Here is a 21,883-nt window from a genome sequence, read left to right on the forward strand (position 1 = left end):
AGCTTGAAATTAGTGCTCTGTACTGTGCAGTGCAAGTGTGATTCATGTGCTGGTAATACCTGTGGAAATGGCCAGGTCTGTCAGGTGAACTAGACAGGAATTGTTGAGGTATATGAGAGAAAGGCTTCTTGGTTCAGTATTTGTTATATTCTGAAAGTCTGAAGGGTGATGGCACTGAAGTAACCAAGGAACCAAGTTTTATTAGCACAGTGTTCATAAAGAAGCAGTAAAAGGAAAAGGAAGAAACATAATCTTCATCTTCTATGTTTGTGTATAAAAAATGAATTTTCAGATCCTACGTACCCAAGCATGTGTTTGTACGAAGGCAATACATGGAAAAGTATCCTTACTGAGGCCCCAGAAGCTAGCCAGTAAAGCCTCAGGTAGGGACTAGGCCACCCTACATGGGAAGAGTCAGACCTGTTGCAACGTATACTCCTGCGGTCTCATGGAGTAGATCATGGCTTGAATTAAGCATTGGTTGGAATGCAATAGCCAGGTGACTGGTGTACAGATTTCTGGTGTTAATTAGTGTCCTGATATGTACAGGAACATCAGGTGAGGGTCAGGAGAAGCTCTTGTTCCCTTCCAGTTCACGCACAAACCAGACAGTGTGTCCACCTCTCTGATTCCTATCTAGCAGGTTTCCCTATGCATTGGAACTGACAGGTTTTTATCTGTGTCTTTCTCATTATGAAGTTTCATCTTAATCTTTTCTCACTGTTTGCATAATGCGCAGGCGTTCGTGGTCTGTTTGGAAGAAGCACTATTTTTGATTAGGGGCAAATGTCAATAACCCTGTTCATCCCTCCGTCAAACAGAAAATAGCTGGCCTTACACTGGGTTTTTCTGTGAACCCCAATAACTGAGCAACTGACGTCCTACATGAAACGCAGACTTCTAGCTAGAAAAAAAAACATACTATGTAAAAAATCACAGGTGGAAAATAAGCTTCTTGCTTATTCCAAACCTTTTTTTATAAGTGCCCTGTATTTCAAGACATTTTTGTTTTATTTTTTTGGCTCACCTACAAAAGCTGGGCAAAACCTTAATAATTTTCCTTCTGCCTTTGACCAAAGACTAAACTGACTAGCCATTGAACTAATCAACTAAAAAGAGGGTTTGGATCACTGTAAATATCTGTAACTCCACTGTTAGATCTCTACCAGTGGCTTTTAAAAAGTAATGATATCTTTATTCTGTGCCATCAATGTTAAGTGAGAATATGCTAATGCAAAAAAATCTTCCCTCCCTCCTACAACTCCAGCATCAACAGTGCAGAATTACTGCAGCATCCTCTGGGCAGAGTTTAAAAAGCTTCTCAACCATAATGGGTAGGAAAAATTACTGGGTGAACCCCATTTGTTCCTCCAGTGTCTGGGCAGTAAGCGCCTGCAGCCTGCGTCACCCTTGCTGCGACTGTAATCCAAGGGATGTGGCTGTTGCACTGCAGAGGCTGCGATGGAGGGGACACACCATGGAGTAGACCTGGCTTTGCCTCTGCTCCAAGCCAGTATGTGACAGTGTTTGTAACACAAGGCTCGACTCCCCAGGTTTTAAGCTCTTCCTGAGAGCGCTAACTTTTCATTAAAACCAGTCAGAGCAGAAAGCCCATAGCTAACCACAGAGGAGAGCCCTCAGCTCCAGCAGCTCCAAAGAGCAGGCGGGGAAGTCCATCAAATCAGGAATTCCTCCCTTCAACTTCCTTGAGTAACAGGTGTCTTGAGCATCCCAGAAGGGATTTGCTTGCCATATAAACACATTTGTTCTTTCTTTTTGATGAACGATTCAGCTTTTCAGCTGAGAATGCTGAGCTGTAAAGTTCCTGTACGTCCCCTTACAGTCTGTGGCCAATTGCTGAACAAAGATGGATCTGGAGACCCAGGATCACATGCTGCGGAACCACCAGCAGACACTGCCTGAATTATGTCCATTTCTCTGACAAACTCCAAAGTTAAGGACACATGCTTAACGTTGCACATGTCTTTCAATGTTGGTTGTCAGAAAATACTACTGGATTATCCATGCTGGATGTTGTAATTAGCTCATTAATGTCTCAGAAGCCTTATAAAGTGAAAATGATGAAAGCTATTGGTAGTAAAAATTTGGTGTCATATTTAAGAACAGCACCTAGGGCTTTTTTGAAACTATGATAATTTCCTGAAGTAGAATTCACTTGTTTCTATGATTATTTATCGTTCATACTGCTGTCAGCTTTGACAGTGAAAATGAACTTGTCAGACACACTTTCAGTTTGTGGCTATTCTCATTCTGTGAGTTTGATGCACCTGCCTGAAGTCCACGGCCTGTAATTTCCAAATACAATTAGGGTTGATCACTGGGAATGCTAGAATTTTAACTTTCCTAGAAAACTTCAGTGGGCTTATGTTTGCCACCTGAGTTTTCCTCAGTACTTGATCTAGCGGTAGCCTGCATAAATAAGGGATCTGACCCTGTAAGACAACTAGCTCTGCACTAAAAGTCTTCTGTCTTTGGGAGCCAAGAGTGTTCAGCGGCCCTCCAGACTTTCATAATCTTGCGTTCCTATGATCAAAACTAAAGGCAATGAAGTGGCCATCCTTCCACTGACTTTAAAGGATCTTGGGCCAGGGTGACCATGGGAACAGAGCAAGTTGGGAAAGGGACTGGGTGTACGACTAACTGCCCAGAGCTCAAAGCGAGTTCATTTTTGGTTGTTTGTGACGGATCTCATTTGACTTGATTTGGAAAAAGAGGCTCTGAACCAAGCATTACTGATTGTACATGGGAGCCAGTTTTCCCATGCAAATGTTGAGGGATCCTGAAACTGGATGAACATAAAGTCCATAGGAGATGATGAGGGATACCCCAAGTGAGTGAGAACCCCGTCTCTGACAGTCCAGTTGACATATGAACAAGGCATGGTTACAGTTGAGCTAAATACCCTCATTTTCAAACCCACTCCATGGCATCTGCTGGTTTTAAGTGTGTTTAATGCAAGAACTGTTGGCAGGTACAACCACTTAAAACTTGACTCTAATTCATGACTAATGCTCAGCAGTGCATTACAGAAATGTCTGCAGAAGTTTCCAGGCAGCACCAATACATGAGCGCTTCCCTTGAAATATAGAGAGTGTCAGAGGAAGGGGTCTCACTCTTTTTTAGCACTGGGGACATATCCTATACAAAGAGTGATGCTCTTGTTTTCAGGTTTTATAAAATACATCACCATTTGTAAAAAGACTGACAGCTCTGCATCTGGGTTGTTCCCACAGTGTATTGTTTTTAATCTTCCTGGAAATGTGTCATGCCTGAGCTGATCCACACTGCTGGGACACCAACTTTGAGGCTTTTTATTCAGCAGGCTGCTTTGGCTCTTAATGACATGAAGAGGTTAGGGATGAGGCAACAGGTACATTGCTGGAGAGGAAAATTTGTTTCTCTGAGTGTTGGTCTTTGTGATAAGGTGTGCTCTACTTGCTCATTGCTAGAAAGGTACTGAGTATCCACACATCTCTTGCAGCCTGCCGTAGCTTGGCAAAACTCAGTTGCAAATAAGCTTAAATTGCTGTCTTCCTGTGTTCTCATGCTCTAAGCATAGATAATAAAAATATATTGGGTTTCCTTGTGGCAGGCCAGAATCATTGCTTTCACTGATTATTTTCTTTTTAATAAAAGAATGATCCCTCATATGGACAAAAGGTGCTCTCCTATTATTTCAGTTTGACACCTTTGCCCTAGTTTTAAGAAAATTGTTTTCAATCTTGAGTTGACTTCCCGGTAAAGCATTCCTCTTTCTTGTGGGCCCAGACACTTTAGAAAGTATGCAGAGTATTGAGGATGTGAATTTTTATGTGAATTACTTGCTCTGATTTCAAGTTATTATTAAGTCTTGCCAGTGAAAATGCAAACAAAACCATGTCTCCAGGGAATGGGGAATAGACATTGCTGCACATTGTAATCAGCCTCTCTTGAAGATTCATTTAATATCTTGTGTATTTTTTTATGAAATGCATTATTCATGTAGCGAGATTCACAGAGAGAAGCAGCTGAATTGTAATTTCTGGGAAGATTCTTCTTCCAATAGATGGCATTTTCATTATTTAAATCAATGCAGTAGGTCTTGCCTGCATGAGGGAGGCATGAAGTGAAGGGAACAGCCTGTAGATGGGGCACTGAACCAGTTAGTTACTGCCTCTGAAGGGAAATAAAACAAGCCATCAAGTAATTTAAGCCCTTTTTGGGTCAGTATATAGCCGTTTGAGACATCACTACACTTAGTAGGGTTTTTTTTCTCAGTGTTAGAATCACTTAAGAAACAGTAATCAACAAACATTTACTCAGTGGAAAGGTTTCCTCTCATAAAAATACTGCTTGCGAGCTGCTTTCCCCGCTGCTCTTTCTTAAAGAGTGCTCCCTCAGTTCTCCATTGAGTTCATCTGCCCAGCCATGTGGGAGGACATCTCTTCTTGTTTCAGGGCCTACAATAGAAGTTCTACATGTTTATATTGCAATTCTTTCTTATTAATCTAACCTTATGTAAACCACTGTACTATATTAACACAGGCTCAGCCTCTGTTATATACAAGACCTCACTCCACCAGTGGTCCCACTGATATCAGTCAGACTGGTCAGAGATAACAAACCACAAGTAACACCAGTAGAGTTTAAGTTCAACTTAATAATATTACAGTGGCACAGACTGTAAGTGCTTAAGCAACATCATGTGCTGGGCACCTTTTGCAGCACAGTTGATGGCAAACTTATTTTTAAAAGGGAATATTGAGGAATTTAATTAGTGCATATAACCATTTAATTATGTTAATGAAACAAAAAATAGGATGCTACAGCTAAATTTAAGGTGTTTTATGAGGAGAGGGATTCTCCTTATTTTAGCTGTCCCCTTTCATCCATATGTAGCCATCTTATAGGCATAAGTGTCCCCTTCTGTCTTCCTCCCACTCCCTCTTCCCCAGAAGACGGGAAGCTTCACAGATCCCATCTCTCAGGCCTTTAAACAAGCAGATGGCAGCAGAGCTTGCCGGTGTCAGTGAGAGTTGAAAGTGACCCACCCCAGCACACATTACCTCGTGAGAAGTATGTGCATCCATCCACTGGTGCAGATGGGTGCATGATCTCCCAGCAGCAGCAGTCTGGTACCGCTGAGATGAACCCAAAACTGCAGGGAGCCCAAAAGGGAGCCTGAAATGTGCCCTGTACATTTTGAAACACTGAAGCTACCCCACAGTGGTTGCTGGCGTGAACGTCTTTCTCTTTTTCTCTTTGTTTATTTGCCCAAGTTTGTCCACTACCTCCAATGGTGAGTCATGGAGACTACATCTGCCACCCACGGCCTTGCGAGCGTTACAACCACGGGACGGTGGTGGAGTTTTACTGTGATCCTGGTTACACCCTCACCAACGACTACAAGTACATCACCTGCCAGTACGGAGAGTGGTTCCCCTCCTACCAAGTATACTGTGTCAAAACAGGTAAGGGAGCGGCAATGGCATTACTCCTATTCACTTATAGTCCCTCTTTTTTAGAGCAAATTTGTTGGTCTGTAATGCCTGGTGGACTTCATCTGTTTCATGGTTAAGTGAGGAATGTTGAATTAAGATGCTATTAAATACAGTGCGTTTCCAAGATCCTGAATGATCCTAAACCATTTCAATCGTTAGCTCTTCAAATGTATTTTTAAACATCTTCTGGATATTTTTATATGCTATATAAGTTAAGTTCATGATTGCATGTATAAAAAAAGTCAAGGGGAAAAAGCAAGGTACAGCCCCCGTGGCAGCTTAATATTAAGGCTGCTTTTGGTACGTAGCACTGAGTTCATGTGTGTTTTTACAACATATGTATAAAAGATGTCTTGTCTTAACTGGCACTTCTGAGTATTGCTGAAGTAGTAATACAAAATAACATCAGTAATAATCAAACACAACTCTTGTATTGTCTTTTTGTTACAGAACAAACCTGGCCAAACACTCAGGAGACACTCCTGACGACATGGAAAATAGTGGCGTTTACTGCTACCAGCGTTTTATTAGTACTGCTACTGGTTATTTTAGCCAGGATGTTCCAGACCAAATTTAAGACACATTTCCTTCCAAGGTTTGTACTGTTTTGTTTTTGTTTTGTTTTGTTTTTTTAAGATTGAGGACCTTGATTCAGTTTTCACATTCAGTACTCCTTGCTGAGGAGGCAGCACGACTCACAAGCCTTGCAGATACCTTGTTCTTCTGCTCTGAGCAGAAGTCTCTGAACCACCAGTGTGGAAGGGTACCCCCAAAAACCCGCAGTAGTCCTTTCTGCAGCTAAGATAAAAGGGAAACATTGCCAGATTCACTTTGGGAGTAATTACAGCTCTACTACTGAGAATTGCTGGTTCTGCATGTAAAAATAGCTGACAATATTTTTAAATACTCATTTTCAGGTGCTGGGGGAATTAATTTTTTAACTACTGTAGACTTAGTAATGTAAGTTTTAAGAAAGATTTTCTTTTTCCCTATGGACAAATTTATGTTAAAAGTTTGCTTTCCCTTCATGAGTATTATTTTAATCATGATTCATAAACATCTCCTACATCTTCCTTTATTTCCATAAAATACCATACAGCTATGAGCATTTGTCATTGATTCTCACAGCACTCCTCATGAGGCAGGTAGGTGGGCATTATTATTATCTTACAGCTGAAGAAACAAAGGCAGGTATGTGGAGGCAAAGCTAGTACTGTATCTGGGTTTAGACTTGTTTCTAGTTTTCAGTCTGCTCAGTTTGCTACGGACCTTCACTGTGCGACTGCCTCCCTCCTGCGCTTGCATCTTCTCATGTCTACATTCTACAATGTACAGAAAAGAGAGATGAAAAAGCTGTATGTCAGTAAATATATGCAGCAGAAGGGACTTGGTGATCTTAAAGAAATGAGTACATAAAAGTATACAGATTATGTAAGTGGTGTACATTTATATGCCTATAATTTATATGCATGTATATGTGCACATATACAGTATGTGGAGAGTAGAATACATATATGTATGTAACTAGGAAGATCTTCAGGATAATGGGTTGCACTATGGAAAGCTTTATAGCCCATACTTGTCTAGCTTACTGAAATGGCTTTCCATCCTCTCCTTTTCAGATGTTTTCATGTCCTGGGACCAATTCCCTCCTGCTAGGACTCTACTATGATTTAGTTGGCTACTAAATAGATACTGTAGGGTTTACCAGACCTTCCTAATTAATAGAAATGTTTTGCTTAAAAAAGAAGCCAGCTTGGTACTGGTTAAGGAAACCTTCATCCTTTCAAAATAAGACCAGAAGGAGGCCACAAATCTGGCCACCACAGCCCTGTCATCCAGTAGTAATCTCAGGGCCTGTTTATTTGGGCTGTAAACACTTCGGTGCTCTAGCACACATCTTTCCAGGGGTTCAGACACTTTTGACTGGTGAACTACATCTGTGATCTTATATGCATGGCACCTGCTGTGCACAGCACAGCAAACGGTGCTCCTTATCTCTTCCAAGCACCTGTTTTCCTCCCCTTCTCAAAATTGTTCTTCACATTACTGGTTTCATTTTTCCGATTGTAACAGATTCCACCTGACTGTCAACCTGAACAGAGTTTTACAAACCCATGAAGCAAACATTTCTGTGAATATTAATGACCCTGTAGCTTCATTTTGCATGACTAGAAACTGCTGTGTTTATTTAAGTTCAGCAGTTGCTCCAAGGTGCTTCTGACGTGCTCCTGCTCTCTGTGATAATTCGTCTGTGTTTGACGTAGAGGCAACCAGGAGGGCTCCATGGGTGACCCCGACTTTGTGGTGGTGGATGGCGTTCCTGTCATGCTGCCTTCCTACGATGAAGCTGTAAGCAGCGGCTTGAATGCTCTGGCACCTGGATACTCAGCTACCACAGACCAGGAGCACAGTTTGCAGACAGAAGATCAGAATCCTCCTGCTTACCCTGGCCCCAGGATTACAGACACGATGCCTAGTGAATTTGAGACCTGTGACAGTAGGTCAGCCTCCTCTGAACTGCTCCAAAGTTTGTACCCATCCCCAGCATGCCAAGCAGCAGCGCTTCCCAGTTCAGATCGAACTGATGTATCCCGTAGCACTGCCGGGGAGGCTGCATCCACAAGTCCGCGGATCGATATTGCAGATGGTGAGTCTTGCATAGGTGCAATAGGTGAGTCCATAACCAGGAGCCATCATTTGTTTGTACTGTCAGAGCAGGAATAAACCCAGCTGACCTGCTCCTACTTTCTCCAAGTTTTTGTCTACATCTTAATTTGGACATTTTTTAAACCATACTACTCCATGGTCATAGAGCTTCATGTCTGTAATATGTCATTGCTAGCAGTGGTGCAAGGGATTTGGATCCCAGGCCAGAAGGTTCCTGTCCAGACACGTAACAGCAGTCTCATCAACAGGGATGTCAGCAGGCACCTGTGTACAGCAGTGAAGCTAACGATCATCTTGCCTGTGTTGGTCTGTTCATCTGCTCCTCAACCCCTACACTCACAACTCCCTCACACGCATGGCTTTCACAGCAAAGAACAGGGTTTTCTCCTTAAAATGGAAAGCAAATCATGTTTTGATACTAAACCAAAATTAGCAGCTGTTATTAACAAGCTTGTCATGTCTGCGGGTAAAGCAAATTCTTCAGTCTAAAGCATGTACGCATTAAGCCATGGATGTGGGAGTCACAGCACAAGGGGAACATACCCACAGGACTACATACGAGAATGGAGATTGCCATATATTATCATCTGCATTTAAATTGAGCATGAGCATGCATTGATATCATTCTGTTGAGTTCTGGTGGGGCTGTATGTTGTGCTGCTCAGAGTGTTAAGGAAACCAGATAGATTTTCTTGGAGACATTTGAAAGGAGTGGCCGTGATCCTGCTCTCCACAGTCACTGAGGGTCACTAGGCAAAGCAAACTCTGTGTGATTTATCAGTAGCAAGCTCAAGCCCAGTGTCCTAAATTTAGTGTGGGTGAAAGTGTGGGTGGAGGAAGTCTTCCTGCTTCATAGGGTTGGGGCTAACTTGCAATGGCATTGCAAAGGGAAGAGGACAGCTAGAAGGAGGAGGGAGAGATTATGATAATGCCAGCAAAAGTCTCTGCCTACTCTGAATGCTGATTCAGTAATTAATGTAGTAGAAAGGATGTTTGCAGTTGTTTTTGTGGACCTAACTTGTTTTAGAAAATCTGGGTAGTTTTAGTAGGTTAATTTTCATATAGGTGTTAGGTGGGTCTAGAATTAGAGACACTGTACGTGTTGTTCAGATCCTTACAATGTCCATTTCTATTTTTGCAGAATTGCTAATATTAATACTCTGCAAAAGTATAAAGGGAAGTTACAACTAGCAATCAATGCTATTTCTTTTTTTCCCCTAGAGATTCCTTTGATGGAAGAAGACCCTTAGCCTGCACAGAGACATGTCTTCATCGCATTGGTGACATGAATTATGAGGATTTAGAGATAGAAAAGACTATCTGTGGATTTGGGGAGGGTATTTTCCTACTTATCAATCTTCCACACAAGGACTTCACCAGATTGGGTGTACATCTTAATCCACAGCAGGGATAACAGCATCAGTATTTGGAACAGCAGCAGTTTTATGAATGAATCCTGGGGATTTGATGAGAGCAGATGTAGAAAAAGAACTGTGGCTTTTTAGAAATGAAATGTATATCTGCATCGCAGAAAGTCATATGGTTCTGTATGAAATACTATTGGATTTTGATACTAACTGCCTCACAAAAGCATGTCAAAGTATGTAAATTTGCTTATAAAGACTAGGTATATGGACCTCTAGTTTATGAAGAATCCTTACAAGTTTAAAAAAAAACTAGTACTGAAATGCAAAAAAAAGAGAAAAGATCCTCTTTGGCTTTCCTATGTTAACCAGAAAGCTTTTGATTTAGTCGTTGGTGATTTTGTTTCAGACCATGTCTGCAGAAAATATAACAGAAATGATGGGATTCATATATACTTTGATGTATGATAAAAAAAATATATAAATATATATATATTTAAAAACTCTTGAAGAGAAAGAAAAGGAAAGACTCCCAGGTCACATAATGATCTGGAGATTTTTTTTAAAGGTAAGGCAGAATTTATATCATATTCAATACTTAAGGTAAAGTATCAATATTTGTATTTATGCAAGACTTCTGTGACTACATTGCATTTGATAAATCCTGCTATGAGAGATCTAGAAAATGTTAAAATTATGAAAGATGTGCTTAAGAAATGTTGAACTGCCCTGCTTCAACCTTTCTTTAGCTCTTACAAATATATACATACTAGAGTAATCTACAGTCATAGCCCAGAGCACTACCTTGTCCCTGTACGTTGTGGTAGTATTCTGAGCCATTATTGTAGAATACTTAAAAAAAAAAAATAAAGTTCCGTTTCAGTTCCTTTGACTTATCTGACACTGTGTAGTTGGCCTTTTTTTCCGTTCCTCACTTGTTTCACCTGCTCCCACCTGAAAGCTGAGGTGGCAGCAGAACACCTGGTCTGTAGTATTTTCAGCTTTATAGTCATTACCCAGCTACAAAGGGGCAGAGGGGTTTTGGGTAAGCACAGCACATGAAATGGGTGCGGCAGTGGCATGGCTTCTATAGATGCTGCTGTTGGCTTTTCTGTCCTCTACACCAGAGCACTGTGCTAAAGCCTGTATGAACGGTTCACCTTTGTGGTGTTACAGGCTACTCGTTATTTGTCAGGAAAATTCCTGACAGTTTCATACACTTACTGAAAGCCAAGCAGGTTTTCTCATTTTATTTTTGGTATTGCACGAACAAAACATATGTTACACTGGCAGTGTTTGAAGGAAGAACTCACATATGTTAATGATAGAGATTGTCATCATGTGGGCTAATCCAAACCAACGAGAAAAATGAGACTGAGTTCTGATTTTATGTACTAAGTAAACCAGTAATATCTCTATTGTTCTAAACAGAGGAGCGCTACAATTTGCTCTTATTTTTTCATGATAGTTTAAGTATTTATTTGTATTGTGGTATTATCTAGTGGCCTCACTTACGCTAGTAGAATGACAGATGTGCTGCAACACAGATTCAAAAAAGTGTTTATTAGCATCCTGTCAGCAACTGTATATGACAGCAAGAAGCAAATGGAGACAAAAAATTGTGCAGTGGAGAGGCAATTATTACAATAATCTTAATTATTCTACGGTATCATTGATGAGAATGTAGTGATTGGTATTGAAAGATAAGACATATTCCACATTATCCTCCATTCTTGCCTACACAAGATTTACAATTTTTTCTGCTGAAATTTTCTCAACTGCAATCATATCCTCAGGTTTATCCTAGAGTCGTATCTATTGGGTATTATTTTCTTTGCTGCCCCTTCCCTTTTAGGTCCCATGGTTTCCAGAGGTGTTTGCACTGCAGACTGTAGTTCAGGATTGTCACCCCAGCAAACAAGACAAGAGCGCTGAAATACCAACCTTGAACTGAAGCACGTCTCAAGCCTGCAGTCAGTTAAGTGATTTTTGTTTCATAATGTCATTGGAAAGTATTGAACTTACTTTAGATGCCCTATAAAATATTATGAAATCTGTCTTTGCTGCTCTTTTAACAGCTTGTGAAATTTAATTCCTTATTAAATTTCTGGACTTCCATTTATTAATTTTCGTTAGGAAAGTTTCTGATTAATATTTGGAGCTCTACAGTTTTACAGATTTACACTGCTGTTATGTGTTGTGTTGCAGTCATTTTGTTGAGGGAGCCAGACAGGATAACTTAAGAAATATAAATTTATGGCTTATTAGACCATTTTATTTCAAAAAGTGCAGAACTGCAAATACACTAGAAAACATTGATGTATTAATATTGTTTTATAGTCCTTTGATAGCACTGTCCTAAATATAACTTGCAAAGATAAAAGAAAGGTTTTTACCATTTTTTGCTTATGATGCATAAGACTTCCTGAAAGGGTGTTTGGAGGGGGGGGCTTACTTGTGTGTTTGAGTTTGGGGTTTTTGCATGCTTGAATATTTGGGGGGAAAGAGAGGACTGTTTCTGCTGCTTTTTTTTTTTTCACATGGGGTTTGAATACCCATGAGAGGTCCACCTGCCCCAGGATCTGCACCTGTGCCCTGACCCACAAGCTGATGCCCTGGGCTGTGGGCTGCCCCCAGGTGCCCCCAGCCTGCCCAACTCCCCAGCCACCCTGCCAGCCTGGAGAACACCACAGCTCCCTGGCCTAACACCTCAGGTCGACCTTGAGCACTCCCTGAGCTCCAGCAGCCAAACCTTCAGGAGGGCGGATACTCTTAGGGCCCCGAGAGTCTGGAGAGCTGGTAAGATCATGACAGTATGTTTGCTGTGCGAATGAAACCAGATGGGAGGATGAATGCATCTTATGCAGATCATAAGCTGTTTTTGCTTGAGCTAACGGGATGCGGATTAAAAAAAAAAATCAGGAACATGCTTGTTGGTGGGGGGAGAAGCAGCACATTAGTGAAGATAGACAATTTGTGTGCCTTTGGCTGAGGGAGGAAAGGGTATGTACTGAGAAATCCAGGAAAGAAAAACAAGAACTGGCTGCAGCGTGCCAATACTTCTAAAAATGAAAAAGGAGGAGGAGCAATGTGTCAGCCTCCAACACTGACTTATTAATGAGGGCTTGACCTGCAGAGCGCTGGGGGAAAGGTGGGGATCCAAGGTCTCCCAGCAGCACTGCAGGGAGTGAATCACTACCTGAGCATGAGTCAACAGGACCTGGCTGCTGTGAAAATGTTAGATGTCAATACAGGGATGTTTCCACAGAACTGTAACTTATAAAATGCATGAAGCAATCCTTCAGCTCCACTCAGCTTTAGTAAGGCCTCAGCTAGAGCAGTGTGTCAAATGTTGAGCAAATTTTTTCCTCTTCAAGGGAAATGAGAAGTAGCTGGAGGGAAGCCAAACAGAGAGAGTCAAGAATTATTAGAAGTTTGGAAGAGCCTGTCCTCACAGGTCACGTTACAGATGATGTAGTGTGCAGTGTGAACAACAGAAAACCAAAGGGGACACAAAAATGTGGTTTTCTGTAAGAAGCATATTTTGCAAAGAAGAAGGGAATTATCCATATAAGTAGGACAAGAATAATAGGCTTAATTGCAGCTTGAGAGAATTAGGTTAGATATTAGGAAAAACCTTCTAGCCACGAGGATGGTTACAAGCAAGAAAGATGATCTGAGGAAGCTGTCAAAAACCTCTGTTGTGAGAGATTTTTTAAAAACTTTTAAATAAATAGGGGCCAGGAAAACACTGGGGTGGGATGTACTATGTAAGCTTTGGGGCCTGTTCTCACTCTGTTTCTGTGTGATTCCCAGCTTTTGAGAACTAAACTTGGCTGATGCATGGTTTTCCCCATATAGACTAATTCCAAACTGATGGTACTAGGCAAACTGGTCAGCAGTTGTCAAAATCACAGCCAGAAATACTCTATTCTGTCAACAGAAGCTTTTTGTGTAGCGTGGGCTGAACTCCAGTAAAATCCTGTGAATTAGACCCTGTTGCATTAAAGTGACACTGATTTCAGAATTTTGTTCTGTTACAAATCCAAATCTGGGATTTTCTGGTCTTCGTGTCTATCTTAGGCAGCTAAATGAATGCAGCCCTTCTAATACTCCCTGCACATTAGGTGAAGTAAATCCTCTCATGGCAATGATCTGAAGACACCTATTGAGTTCAAGGAAAAACAGCAGCTCAGCCACTGGAGTGCAGAGACCATTGTCATGTTTATGCAAAACTTGCTTCCCATGCCACAAAAGCTGTTTATTCCTCTCTGTGCTGTGCTGCAGATGGTAGCATCAGCTGTCAGAGGAGGAGTAGCACAGAAGCCCATCCCAAGCTCCTGTTCTTGGTCTCCTGTGGATTCTGAGGTAGGACTCCAGGGCAAGAAGAACGGGAAAGCAAGTGAACGAGCAAGTCAACATCTGCCCCAAAGTCAGGAGCATCTCCCATTGTCAAGGGCATGTCCAGTTCCTTCAACACAGTTCCCAAAGGAATTGCACTATGGCAGAGGGGAGACAGCCCCACTTTGCCTATCGCTCTCCCAGGCCAGGGTGTGCAGCCAGAACAGACAGACAAATCCTTCTCCCCCAGAATAATGTATACAACTTCTTTCATGCATTACAAGACTTCTCTTGTCACTACCATTATATAGTAGTGGGCAGCCCATTCTTCCAGCCCTACCTTTTCCAGAACAGATATGTTATTTAACAATAACAGAAAGGGCGTTAGGTGGAGATTAAATTATTTGCTGTCCAGATATCAGAGCAGACCCCATACAGAAACTGTACAGATAACGCTGACTGGGATTCCTGGGGCAGCTTTCCCCAGCAAGGCAGAAGGACTGCCCTGCAGGGCAGAGGGAGCTGCTACATGAGGACATTTTGTAGCCCAGGAAAACTGGATTCACCTGATAAAATATATTACACAGAAACTTTGAGAAGGAAGAAAAGCCACTTAAATTTTAATAAAGTCCAGGGGGTACATGGATAAATTCCCCATGTTCCTCAGTAAGAACCGAGGGAGCTGTTTTCTTAATACAGCTGGTTCAAAAGACAGTCAAGAGGCAGGGAAGGAAGACAAGCTTCCTGGTTTGGGGGGTCCAGCAGCTCTTTTCCATCACCTCTGCATTTCAGTGGTCAGACTCGTTCTGCTTGCAGTAAGGGCCTTGGTTTTGGTTTGGAACCACTTTTTCGATTTTACTGTGTTTCCTTTCTGTTTCCCCACTGTTTCTTTTCCGGTTCCTTCCACTCTTGCCTTTCTGATTTGTTTTTGTTTTTGTTTTTGTTTTTGTTTTAAATAATACTGTTGTTCCAGTTTCATTCTGCCACCCCAGTCATGCTGGGAAGTGAAACAAGTTGCTTAATTGCAGTGCAGTACCCAGCAGGACATGTCTCCTCCCTCATAAGAAGTTGCTCTTATTTGCCTTCCTCATTTACGTTCTCAGCAGAGAGGACAAGAAGGGACATGGAACTCCTCACTCTGCTGACAAATGGTCCACGAAAATGGTTAGAGAGGGACACTGAGGGGAGCCCACATTACTATATCCATGATATATCTACATGCCTCAGTCCCAAGCCTGTCAGCTCATGATCTTTCACTGGCCCAGAATTCACAGGTACACGTGAATGCTCCCATACAAAGGCAGTAGCCTAGATTTTAAAGAATTAATTAATATTTTAGGGTGTTTCAAGGTAAGACATTTTAAAGAGACCCTTCTTTCTGAAACACCTGAGCTCACAGCTTCAGAAAATGGGCACTGATATGGTCCAATTAGGGAGCACAGGGTACACAGCAGGACACTTTATCTGTCCGCTTCCTGGTACTCCAGTATGAATTTCTTGTCCCTAGGATAACTGCTCAAACTAAACAGTTGCCAGTTGCTGAGCTGTCAGGTTCACATTTTTTTTTAAACCTAATTAGGCTAGATTTATTTTTAACGCTCCTTATTACTAGCTGCTTCTGACTTCCATCCATCTACTGCTGAGTACATGCTGCTTTTGCCAAAGCAAGTGTCCTTCAGCAGCTATCTCAGCCCCCGGCACTGTACCACCCTGCAGGAGATCGCATTCGCCACCATTGTCCCTTCTATTAATTCCATGGCAGCACATGCTGTTCATCTGCCTTGTTCAGTGCTCTTGTATGAATAACTGTACAACCTGTTGTTATTTCTTTCATAATCATTACCATAGCTGCCTGTTGTTGATAATTCAGGGTTAATTACTTACTAAAGTTTAGCTGAACGATTTAGCTTAGCTTATCCTGTTCATTGATGAAGACTATAAATGTCTGCAGTCTATCACTGATACATACGTTCCCGAAGTTTGGTGTAATTAGCTGTTGGATTAGTCCAACAGGCAAAATCAGCTGCCTGCTTGTGTACCCACTGCCTGGTTTTCCTTTGGATTTTGGGCAACCACATGGGAGAAGTGCCACAGTGACTTAGCAGGTTCACTTACGTATCTGTTCACATGGCAGGAGCATGCAGCTTAGATACAGCTACAGGATTGCTGAAGCCTGGTGTTAAAAAGGATATCATGGCAGCCTAACATTTCAGTTAGGCTTACAGTGCTGGGCTGATGTCACGAGTACATCTTACTGGAGATAGACCTATCTACGACAAGACTTAGATGATAACATTCTCTCTGTTTTATGGAAAAAGTGGGGAAAGAATTGCCAAGAAGAAGCCTCATTAAAGGTAATGGTGCCTCCCCAGTCAGTTTTCTCCTCTCTGGCAGTCTCCTGTTCCCTGAAATTTTGAATCTGGGAGCTGTTCCAGACAGAAGTCTCTGGACATATGCACTGCTCTCAGCTTCCAGTGAAATGGATGGGAACTGGGACCCCTTTTGGCAAGGAGCTCTTTCTGGCCATACAGTCGAGAGCCCCCCTCTCCTGATTCCCAGAAGCACAAGAAAGGCCACGTGCTCCCATCCAATGGAAGGCAGGTTTTAGCATTACACTCCTTTAGAGGAAAACTGGACCCTGGAAACTCCACCCAGCTCTCTGATTTTACTTGCATTATACTCTTTGCAGTGAATTGAGGCTGACTGGGTGCATTGTGGTTCTCTGCATTCATTTAAGCCTTCACAACATAGGGCCGTGCAACAGGTCATTGATAGTCAGCCTTTGGCTGCTCTAGGCACTGACAAGCAAGTGAAAGCAAGACAATTCCCCTTTTAAGACACTTTTTAAATCCAGCACGGTGCTGTCTTCATCTCTGGATGCCTAAGTATCCTAAATATGCCTAAATATCTTCATATTAAATTATGAGCAACAAAGTGATTAATTGTTCCCTGACCTTCAGTTTCTTAATTGAGACTGTGTCACCAAACCATATTTTATGTCACGAGGAGGCAGCAGATGTAAATCAAATATCTGCCTGCTTCAGAGTATCTAACAAGGGAGGAAATTACTTCCATCGTTAATGCAGACAGATATTCTTGGGAGGATTTTCTGCCTTCCAAATTCAGTTTTAAAATGTGATTTCATCCTCACAGGTCTGCCGGTCGGTTTCGAGCACAAGGGGCATTGCCTCAGTTTGTTTGCAGCACTGGCAAGAACAATAACCTGCCACTCTGTATCATCTTATGCTTTTTTTTCACTACATAATTTAAAAACTATAGTTTGTAAAAAAAAAAATCCAAGATAAATTTAGATTTTGGGTTTCTTCAGAAGGAAGGGTAGTGGATATCCTTTCTCAAGAAAGTAAATGATAATTTAATTAGCCCAAAAGAAGACTGAACCCCACACACTTTACTTGTGTGGTCCAAGACTGAACACATAGTAAGTAGAGAGGGGACTTTTTTCCCAAATAATGAGCAAGAAATGACTGTGGGCTTTGGGTCTCTGACAGCACCAATGCTTGCAGCACACAGCGTCTGTCTGCACATCCTGTAGCCCCATCTGTGGAGGACATGAGAACGAGGAGGCTGATGCCTTTGCATGCAATGGGGAGAGAGCAGCACTCTGCCCCCCATGCCATCTTGCGCTGCCCACGTTGCTGCTCCTGCTTGCTCAGATATGCTGAGCTCTGCAGCCCCCACTGAACCCGGTATATTTACAGTCCATGGTGGAATGGGCCTCCCTCTGCAGCAGTGCTTTATCGTTCCTTTTCCTTGGTTTGTCCTCTTAGGTTTTTGCATCATCAGCATACAACACTATCAGATCATTGTATCAGCATGTTCTTCAGACCGAGCTGTATGAGGTAATGGGTTATTTTCAACTCACACCTGCTCCAAAGCAAGTGTATTTAAAAACCTTAAACACAACAATCAAGCTTAGGAGTAGCCTCGTTGTGTTGTCCCTGTGCATTCATTTTCCTGTTCAGATTAGTTATGCACTTGAAGAATAGGAAGTTCACAACGGGGCAGCCAAATCCCGTGTTCAGAATTAGGACCCTGGAAGTTAAAAACAGCATGTAAATCAGAAAAATGTTAGCCCATGATTGCACTGAAATCTCAACACTTACTGCAAGATGTGTTTGTAAGCACTTCTACGAAAAGAAACAGCATCTGCCATGCAATTACATATTTAAACTCTGTGGAAAGGATTTGTTTACTGAATGAGAAAGGTGTACGCCCCAGGCTGCTGGTCGGTCCTTTGTAATCATCACAGGCTGCAACACAAATACAACAGTTTGAAGACCTTTGACATTTGATTAAGATTTTTCTCTTTTACAGAGTGAAGAGAGTTTGGACCTTAAAAGGAAAATGAGCTAAGGCTTTAATTAGCGGGGCCACAGAGAAAGACATGAAGAACGGCTGTGGAGAGCAATAAGTATATGCTGAAAGCTTACAGGGAAACTGATGCCAAGCAGATTGCAGTACATTTTAAATTCCAAATGTAGACAGACTCACATGTATGGATGCCAAACACAACTGTTTTCTATGTAATTCTAAGAAGGTAGGAAATGCAAACAAATTCAAAAGCACAGATTTGTGGTAACTGGGAAATGCTCTGCTTCAGCAACTGCTCTACCCCTTGGCATGATCATAGAGAATTGATTCTGCTCTCTTAAAAACACCAGCTGTTCACTGCTGAAGGCTGTTTGTTGGTTTGCACCATATACACTAGGGCAAAAGAGACACAAGTTTATGTTCTTGTAGCCCATCTGTACCAGGTCTTGACCCACACAGCTCCGTCAGTGCAAATACTGGCACATCAGCCAGGAAACCCAGTAGCAAAGGTGACTACACACAAAATCCTCTCAAATGTACGAAGTAAATGAAAAATATCAGCAATCTGTGGGGTTACTGAAAATGGCAAGCATGCTATTTTCAGGCAAACATGATTTGTGAGGCGATGGCTGCTTCACAGGCAGAGTCACAGAAGCTTAGCCTCTGCACCATCTCTCTTACGTAAGCAGCACTTTCCATGGCAGGAAGAGGTGCAGATAAGAGCAGTGGTTTAGGGCTTGTGCTGATAGCACAAAATGAGCAGAAACTGCTGGCAAGTCAAAACAGGTAGGAAAAATACAGGAAGAGGCCATAGAAAAGTGAAAAACATTTCATGTCGGAAGGGTTGGACTCTCAGGTGTGGATGAAGCCAGAAGCGATGTGACATTTGCCGAGCCACCTCCTGCTCCAACCGCTTTCTCCAGTTACTCCTGGCTGGCAGTGTGCTGTTAGCATAAAAGCAGGAGTGCAAGCAGCACTGGCTGAAGCGTGGCTAAACCAGGCACCAAGTGAGGTGCAGCACAACTGCTGTATTCTTCTATCCTGGCAGGTGAGACCCCACCCGTCAATGGGATTACCTGCTGTGGGGCAGGAGGCTGAGTGGGCAGGTCACCTCTCTGGAGAGGGCTGCAGTGGCAGGGTGCCGCTGGGAAGCACGGCCCCAGCACAGCTCCATGGCAGGCTGGTCCCGCTATCTGCACCACTCTGGGGCCTCTCCTGCCCTGGGATTAAGTGCTAGAGGCAGCTGCGGCAGAGAGCCTGCCAGCCAGCCTGGGAACTCCCATGGCCACCCAGCAATCCTCCCTCTTGAATCTGGGTAGAAGATTATTTCCTCCTGAGTCTTAGTAAAAATGTGATCTAGTATCGAGACTTAAGGTTATTATTCTGATGTCTGCAGGCATCCTTCCATGTGAAAAAATTAAGGGCTTTTTGTCTAGGATATTACATGCTTTGCTAATAAACCACTTTGACAATCCTTAAAAGAATAATGTTCCTGGGAGTGCAAGAAGTGATGCGCTGTTTCTACGCTCTCCTCACCCTTTGTGTTTCTGAGCGGCACAACATCACATGGCGCAATTCATCCGGCATTTTCACATTTGGAGAAGCAGTCAGAATGGAGCAATCCAGCCATGCCAGCTGAATACACTGTCGTTAACTGACAGATGTCTCGAGTGCAACAGGAGTCACGAGGCTGTCGTGGAGGTGCTGACTTCTAAACCCCAACTGCATGCAGAACCTTGGCATATTGTCAGCATGTACAATTTTCAATTTCACGGGACATTTCTTTTGGTGTTACCAGTGGATTTTGTTTTACCTTCATCTTCCCTTTTTTATTAACACTGCAGGAATTATTTCCTGGGGCTCTCTCCTGTCTTAGCTGATAATGTTTGTGCTGTGTGATTCCCAGGGGGTTTCTGAGACCTGAGCTTGCACGACTGCATGTGTATATACGCTCATATACAAATGCCAGAGAATTCAGTAAAATGAAAGCTGTCACAGGCCAATTTACTACAGTCCCAAAGTTTGAAAGGTATTTAGGTTAGTATAAAACCAGGTTTCAGCTCCGGTCAGCTTTTCTTTGCAGAATACAGAGAACAGCTGCCTGGCCGGCGGGTGCTGCCTGAACAAAGGTCTCCTTCTACTCTGAGTGGCCTCGGGGGGAAGCTGCTGCTGCGTCTGGCAGGCCTGGCAGCAGGGCCCGAAATAGGGATTTGCCCTGTACAGCTGTGGAGGTCAGACAATCCAGGGCTGTATTTTATGTATTTTTATATATATATATATATATAGTAAGCGTGGGAGTACATTTTTCTCCTGCAACCTACTCAGACCTTGGAGAGAAGCAAAGTGGGCTGAGTCAGTTCCTCAGACACTGCCCTTTTGCACATTTTAATCTTATTTTTAAGAATCCAAAGCAGGGTAAGCACAGCTCTCAGCTTTTTTGGCCAAGATCTGACCGCACTCATTTCAACAGACAGAACTTTGGTTTCAACATGTGTTAAAATACCAGCTTTTTCAGGCTAAAGTGCAATATGTTGCATTACTCTTACGTCGAGAGTGATAGAGCACTTTCATCAAGTGATCCACTTTGCTCAGTTAGACTTTACTGATCTTGCTTTTCTTTTCTCTGCTTCAATTAATACCGTCATATTTGTAATTGAACTCAGTGGTAGCCAAGGCTATAAAGGCATATAAATGCAAAACCCTGCCTCTCCAAAGTCTTCAGTCTCACTGAGAATGAAGCTCACAGAAGCACATTCAGATCAAAATCAATGCTACCTAAACCAGGAAAAAATTCATGTGCAGAGGCTCATTTTGGATCCTTCTATATGCCTTATGGGAGAATAATTATCTTTGTACACTGCAGAAATTTATCTTTCCTTATTCTATGCATTCTGTGAACAAACTGTTGAGTTCACTGCTTTGATAAAAGCTTTTTAAAACACTTTAATAATTCTCCACTCAACACATCCCACACTGGCTCTTTTTTTTTTTTATTAAAGTGGAGGTTTATCAAGATCACAGATTTTCCTGTGTTTGTCGTGAAATCCACATGGGAAAAATCAAATAATTCTTGGTATTTAATATAATAATTCTAACTACATCATAAGGTAAAGAACCTTAATGTCACTACCTATGCAAGATATGAAAATGCGTGTCTCCAGAAATAATGACCTTATTACAGCATTGAACTTGTGTGGGTGGAAGCCTGCTTTACAAGAAGCCCGTGGGAAATATCATGTATGTCACCTGCCTATTGTACATTATAGGGGAGCCCAGAGGTACAATAAGATGCACGTTTGGTAAGGGTCTTTCATGTAAGAAATCATTAATTTAATGCATTAATCACTGGAGTGCAATCATAGACCTTAATTTAGAAGGCATTAGTCATTCGCCATAGATAACCTTCAGTGGCTATGAGAAGTTCATAGTCTGAGTTCATTACAACTGGCAAACGTCGTTTGCACAACCAGCACACACAAGGACCTGTTCTTTGGCTGGAAGCACATTTTTTCAGTATTAAATCCACTCCATTAAATATGAGAGAGCACCTGTTTGGGTCTTATTTCAATAAAGATTATATCTTGGTTGCATTTTAAGGGGACTTATAAAAGATTGCACATTATTAATGTATTTTATTAGCATGTTGAAAACAGAGCAGCATACGCTGGAGACATT

The 21,883-nt window shown here is 42.1% G+C and overlaps 1 protein-coding gene across 1 annotated transcript in view; it reads left to right on the forward strand.

Annotated features, from left to right (window-relative positions):
* Positions 1-21,804, forward strand: part of SUSD4 (sushi domain containing 4) — an 84,868-nt gene extending 63,064 nt beyond the window's left edge. The window contains exons 5-8 of the mRNA XM_075088792.1: positions 5,280-5,471; positions 5,952-6,096; positions 7,769-8,151; positions 9,393-21,804. Coding sequence (XP_074944893.1) covers positions 5,280-5,471; positions 5,952-6,096; positions 7,769-8,151; positions 9,393-9,421 — 749 coding nt within the window. The 3' untranslated portion in view covers positions 9,422-21,804. The remainder of the gene's footprint in view (positions 1-5,279; positions 5,472-5,951; positions 6,097-7,768; positions 8,152-9,392) is intronic.
* Positions 21,805-21,883: the final 79 nt, after the last annotated feature.

The sequence above is a fragment of the Phalacrocorax aristotelis genome, chromosome 3 (genome assembly GCF_949628215.1).
Source record: "Phalacrocorax aristotelis chromosome 3, bGulAri2.1, whole genome shotgun sequence".
In the NCBI taxonomy this organism is placed as follows: Eukaryota; Metazoa; Chordata; class Aves; order Suliformes; family Phalacrocoracidae; genus Phalacrocorax; species Phalacrocorax aristotelis.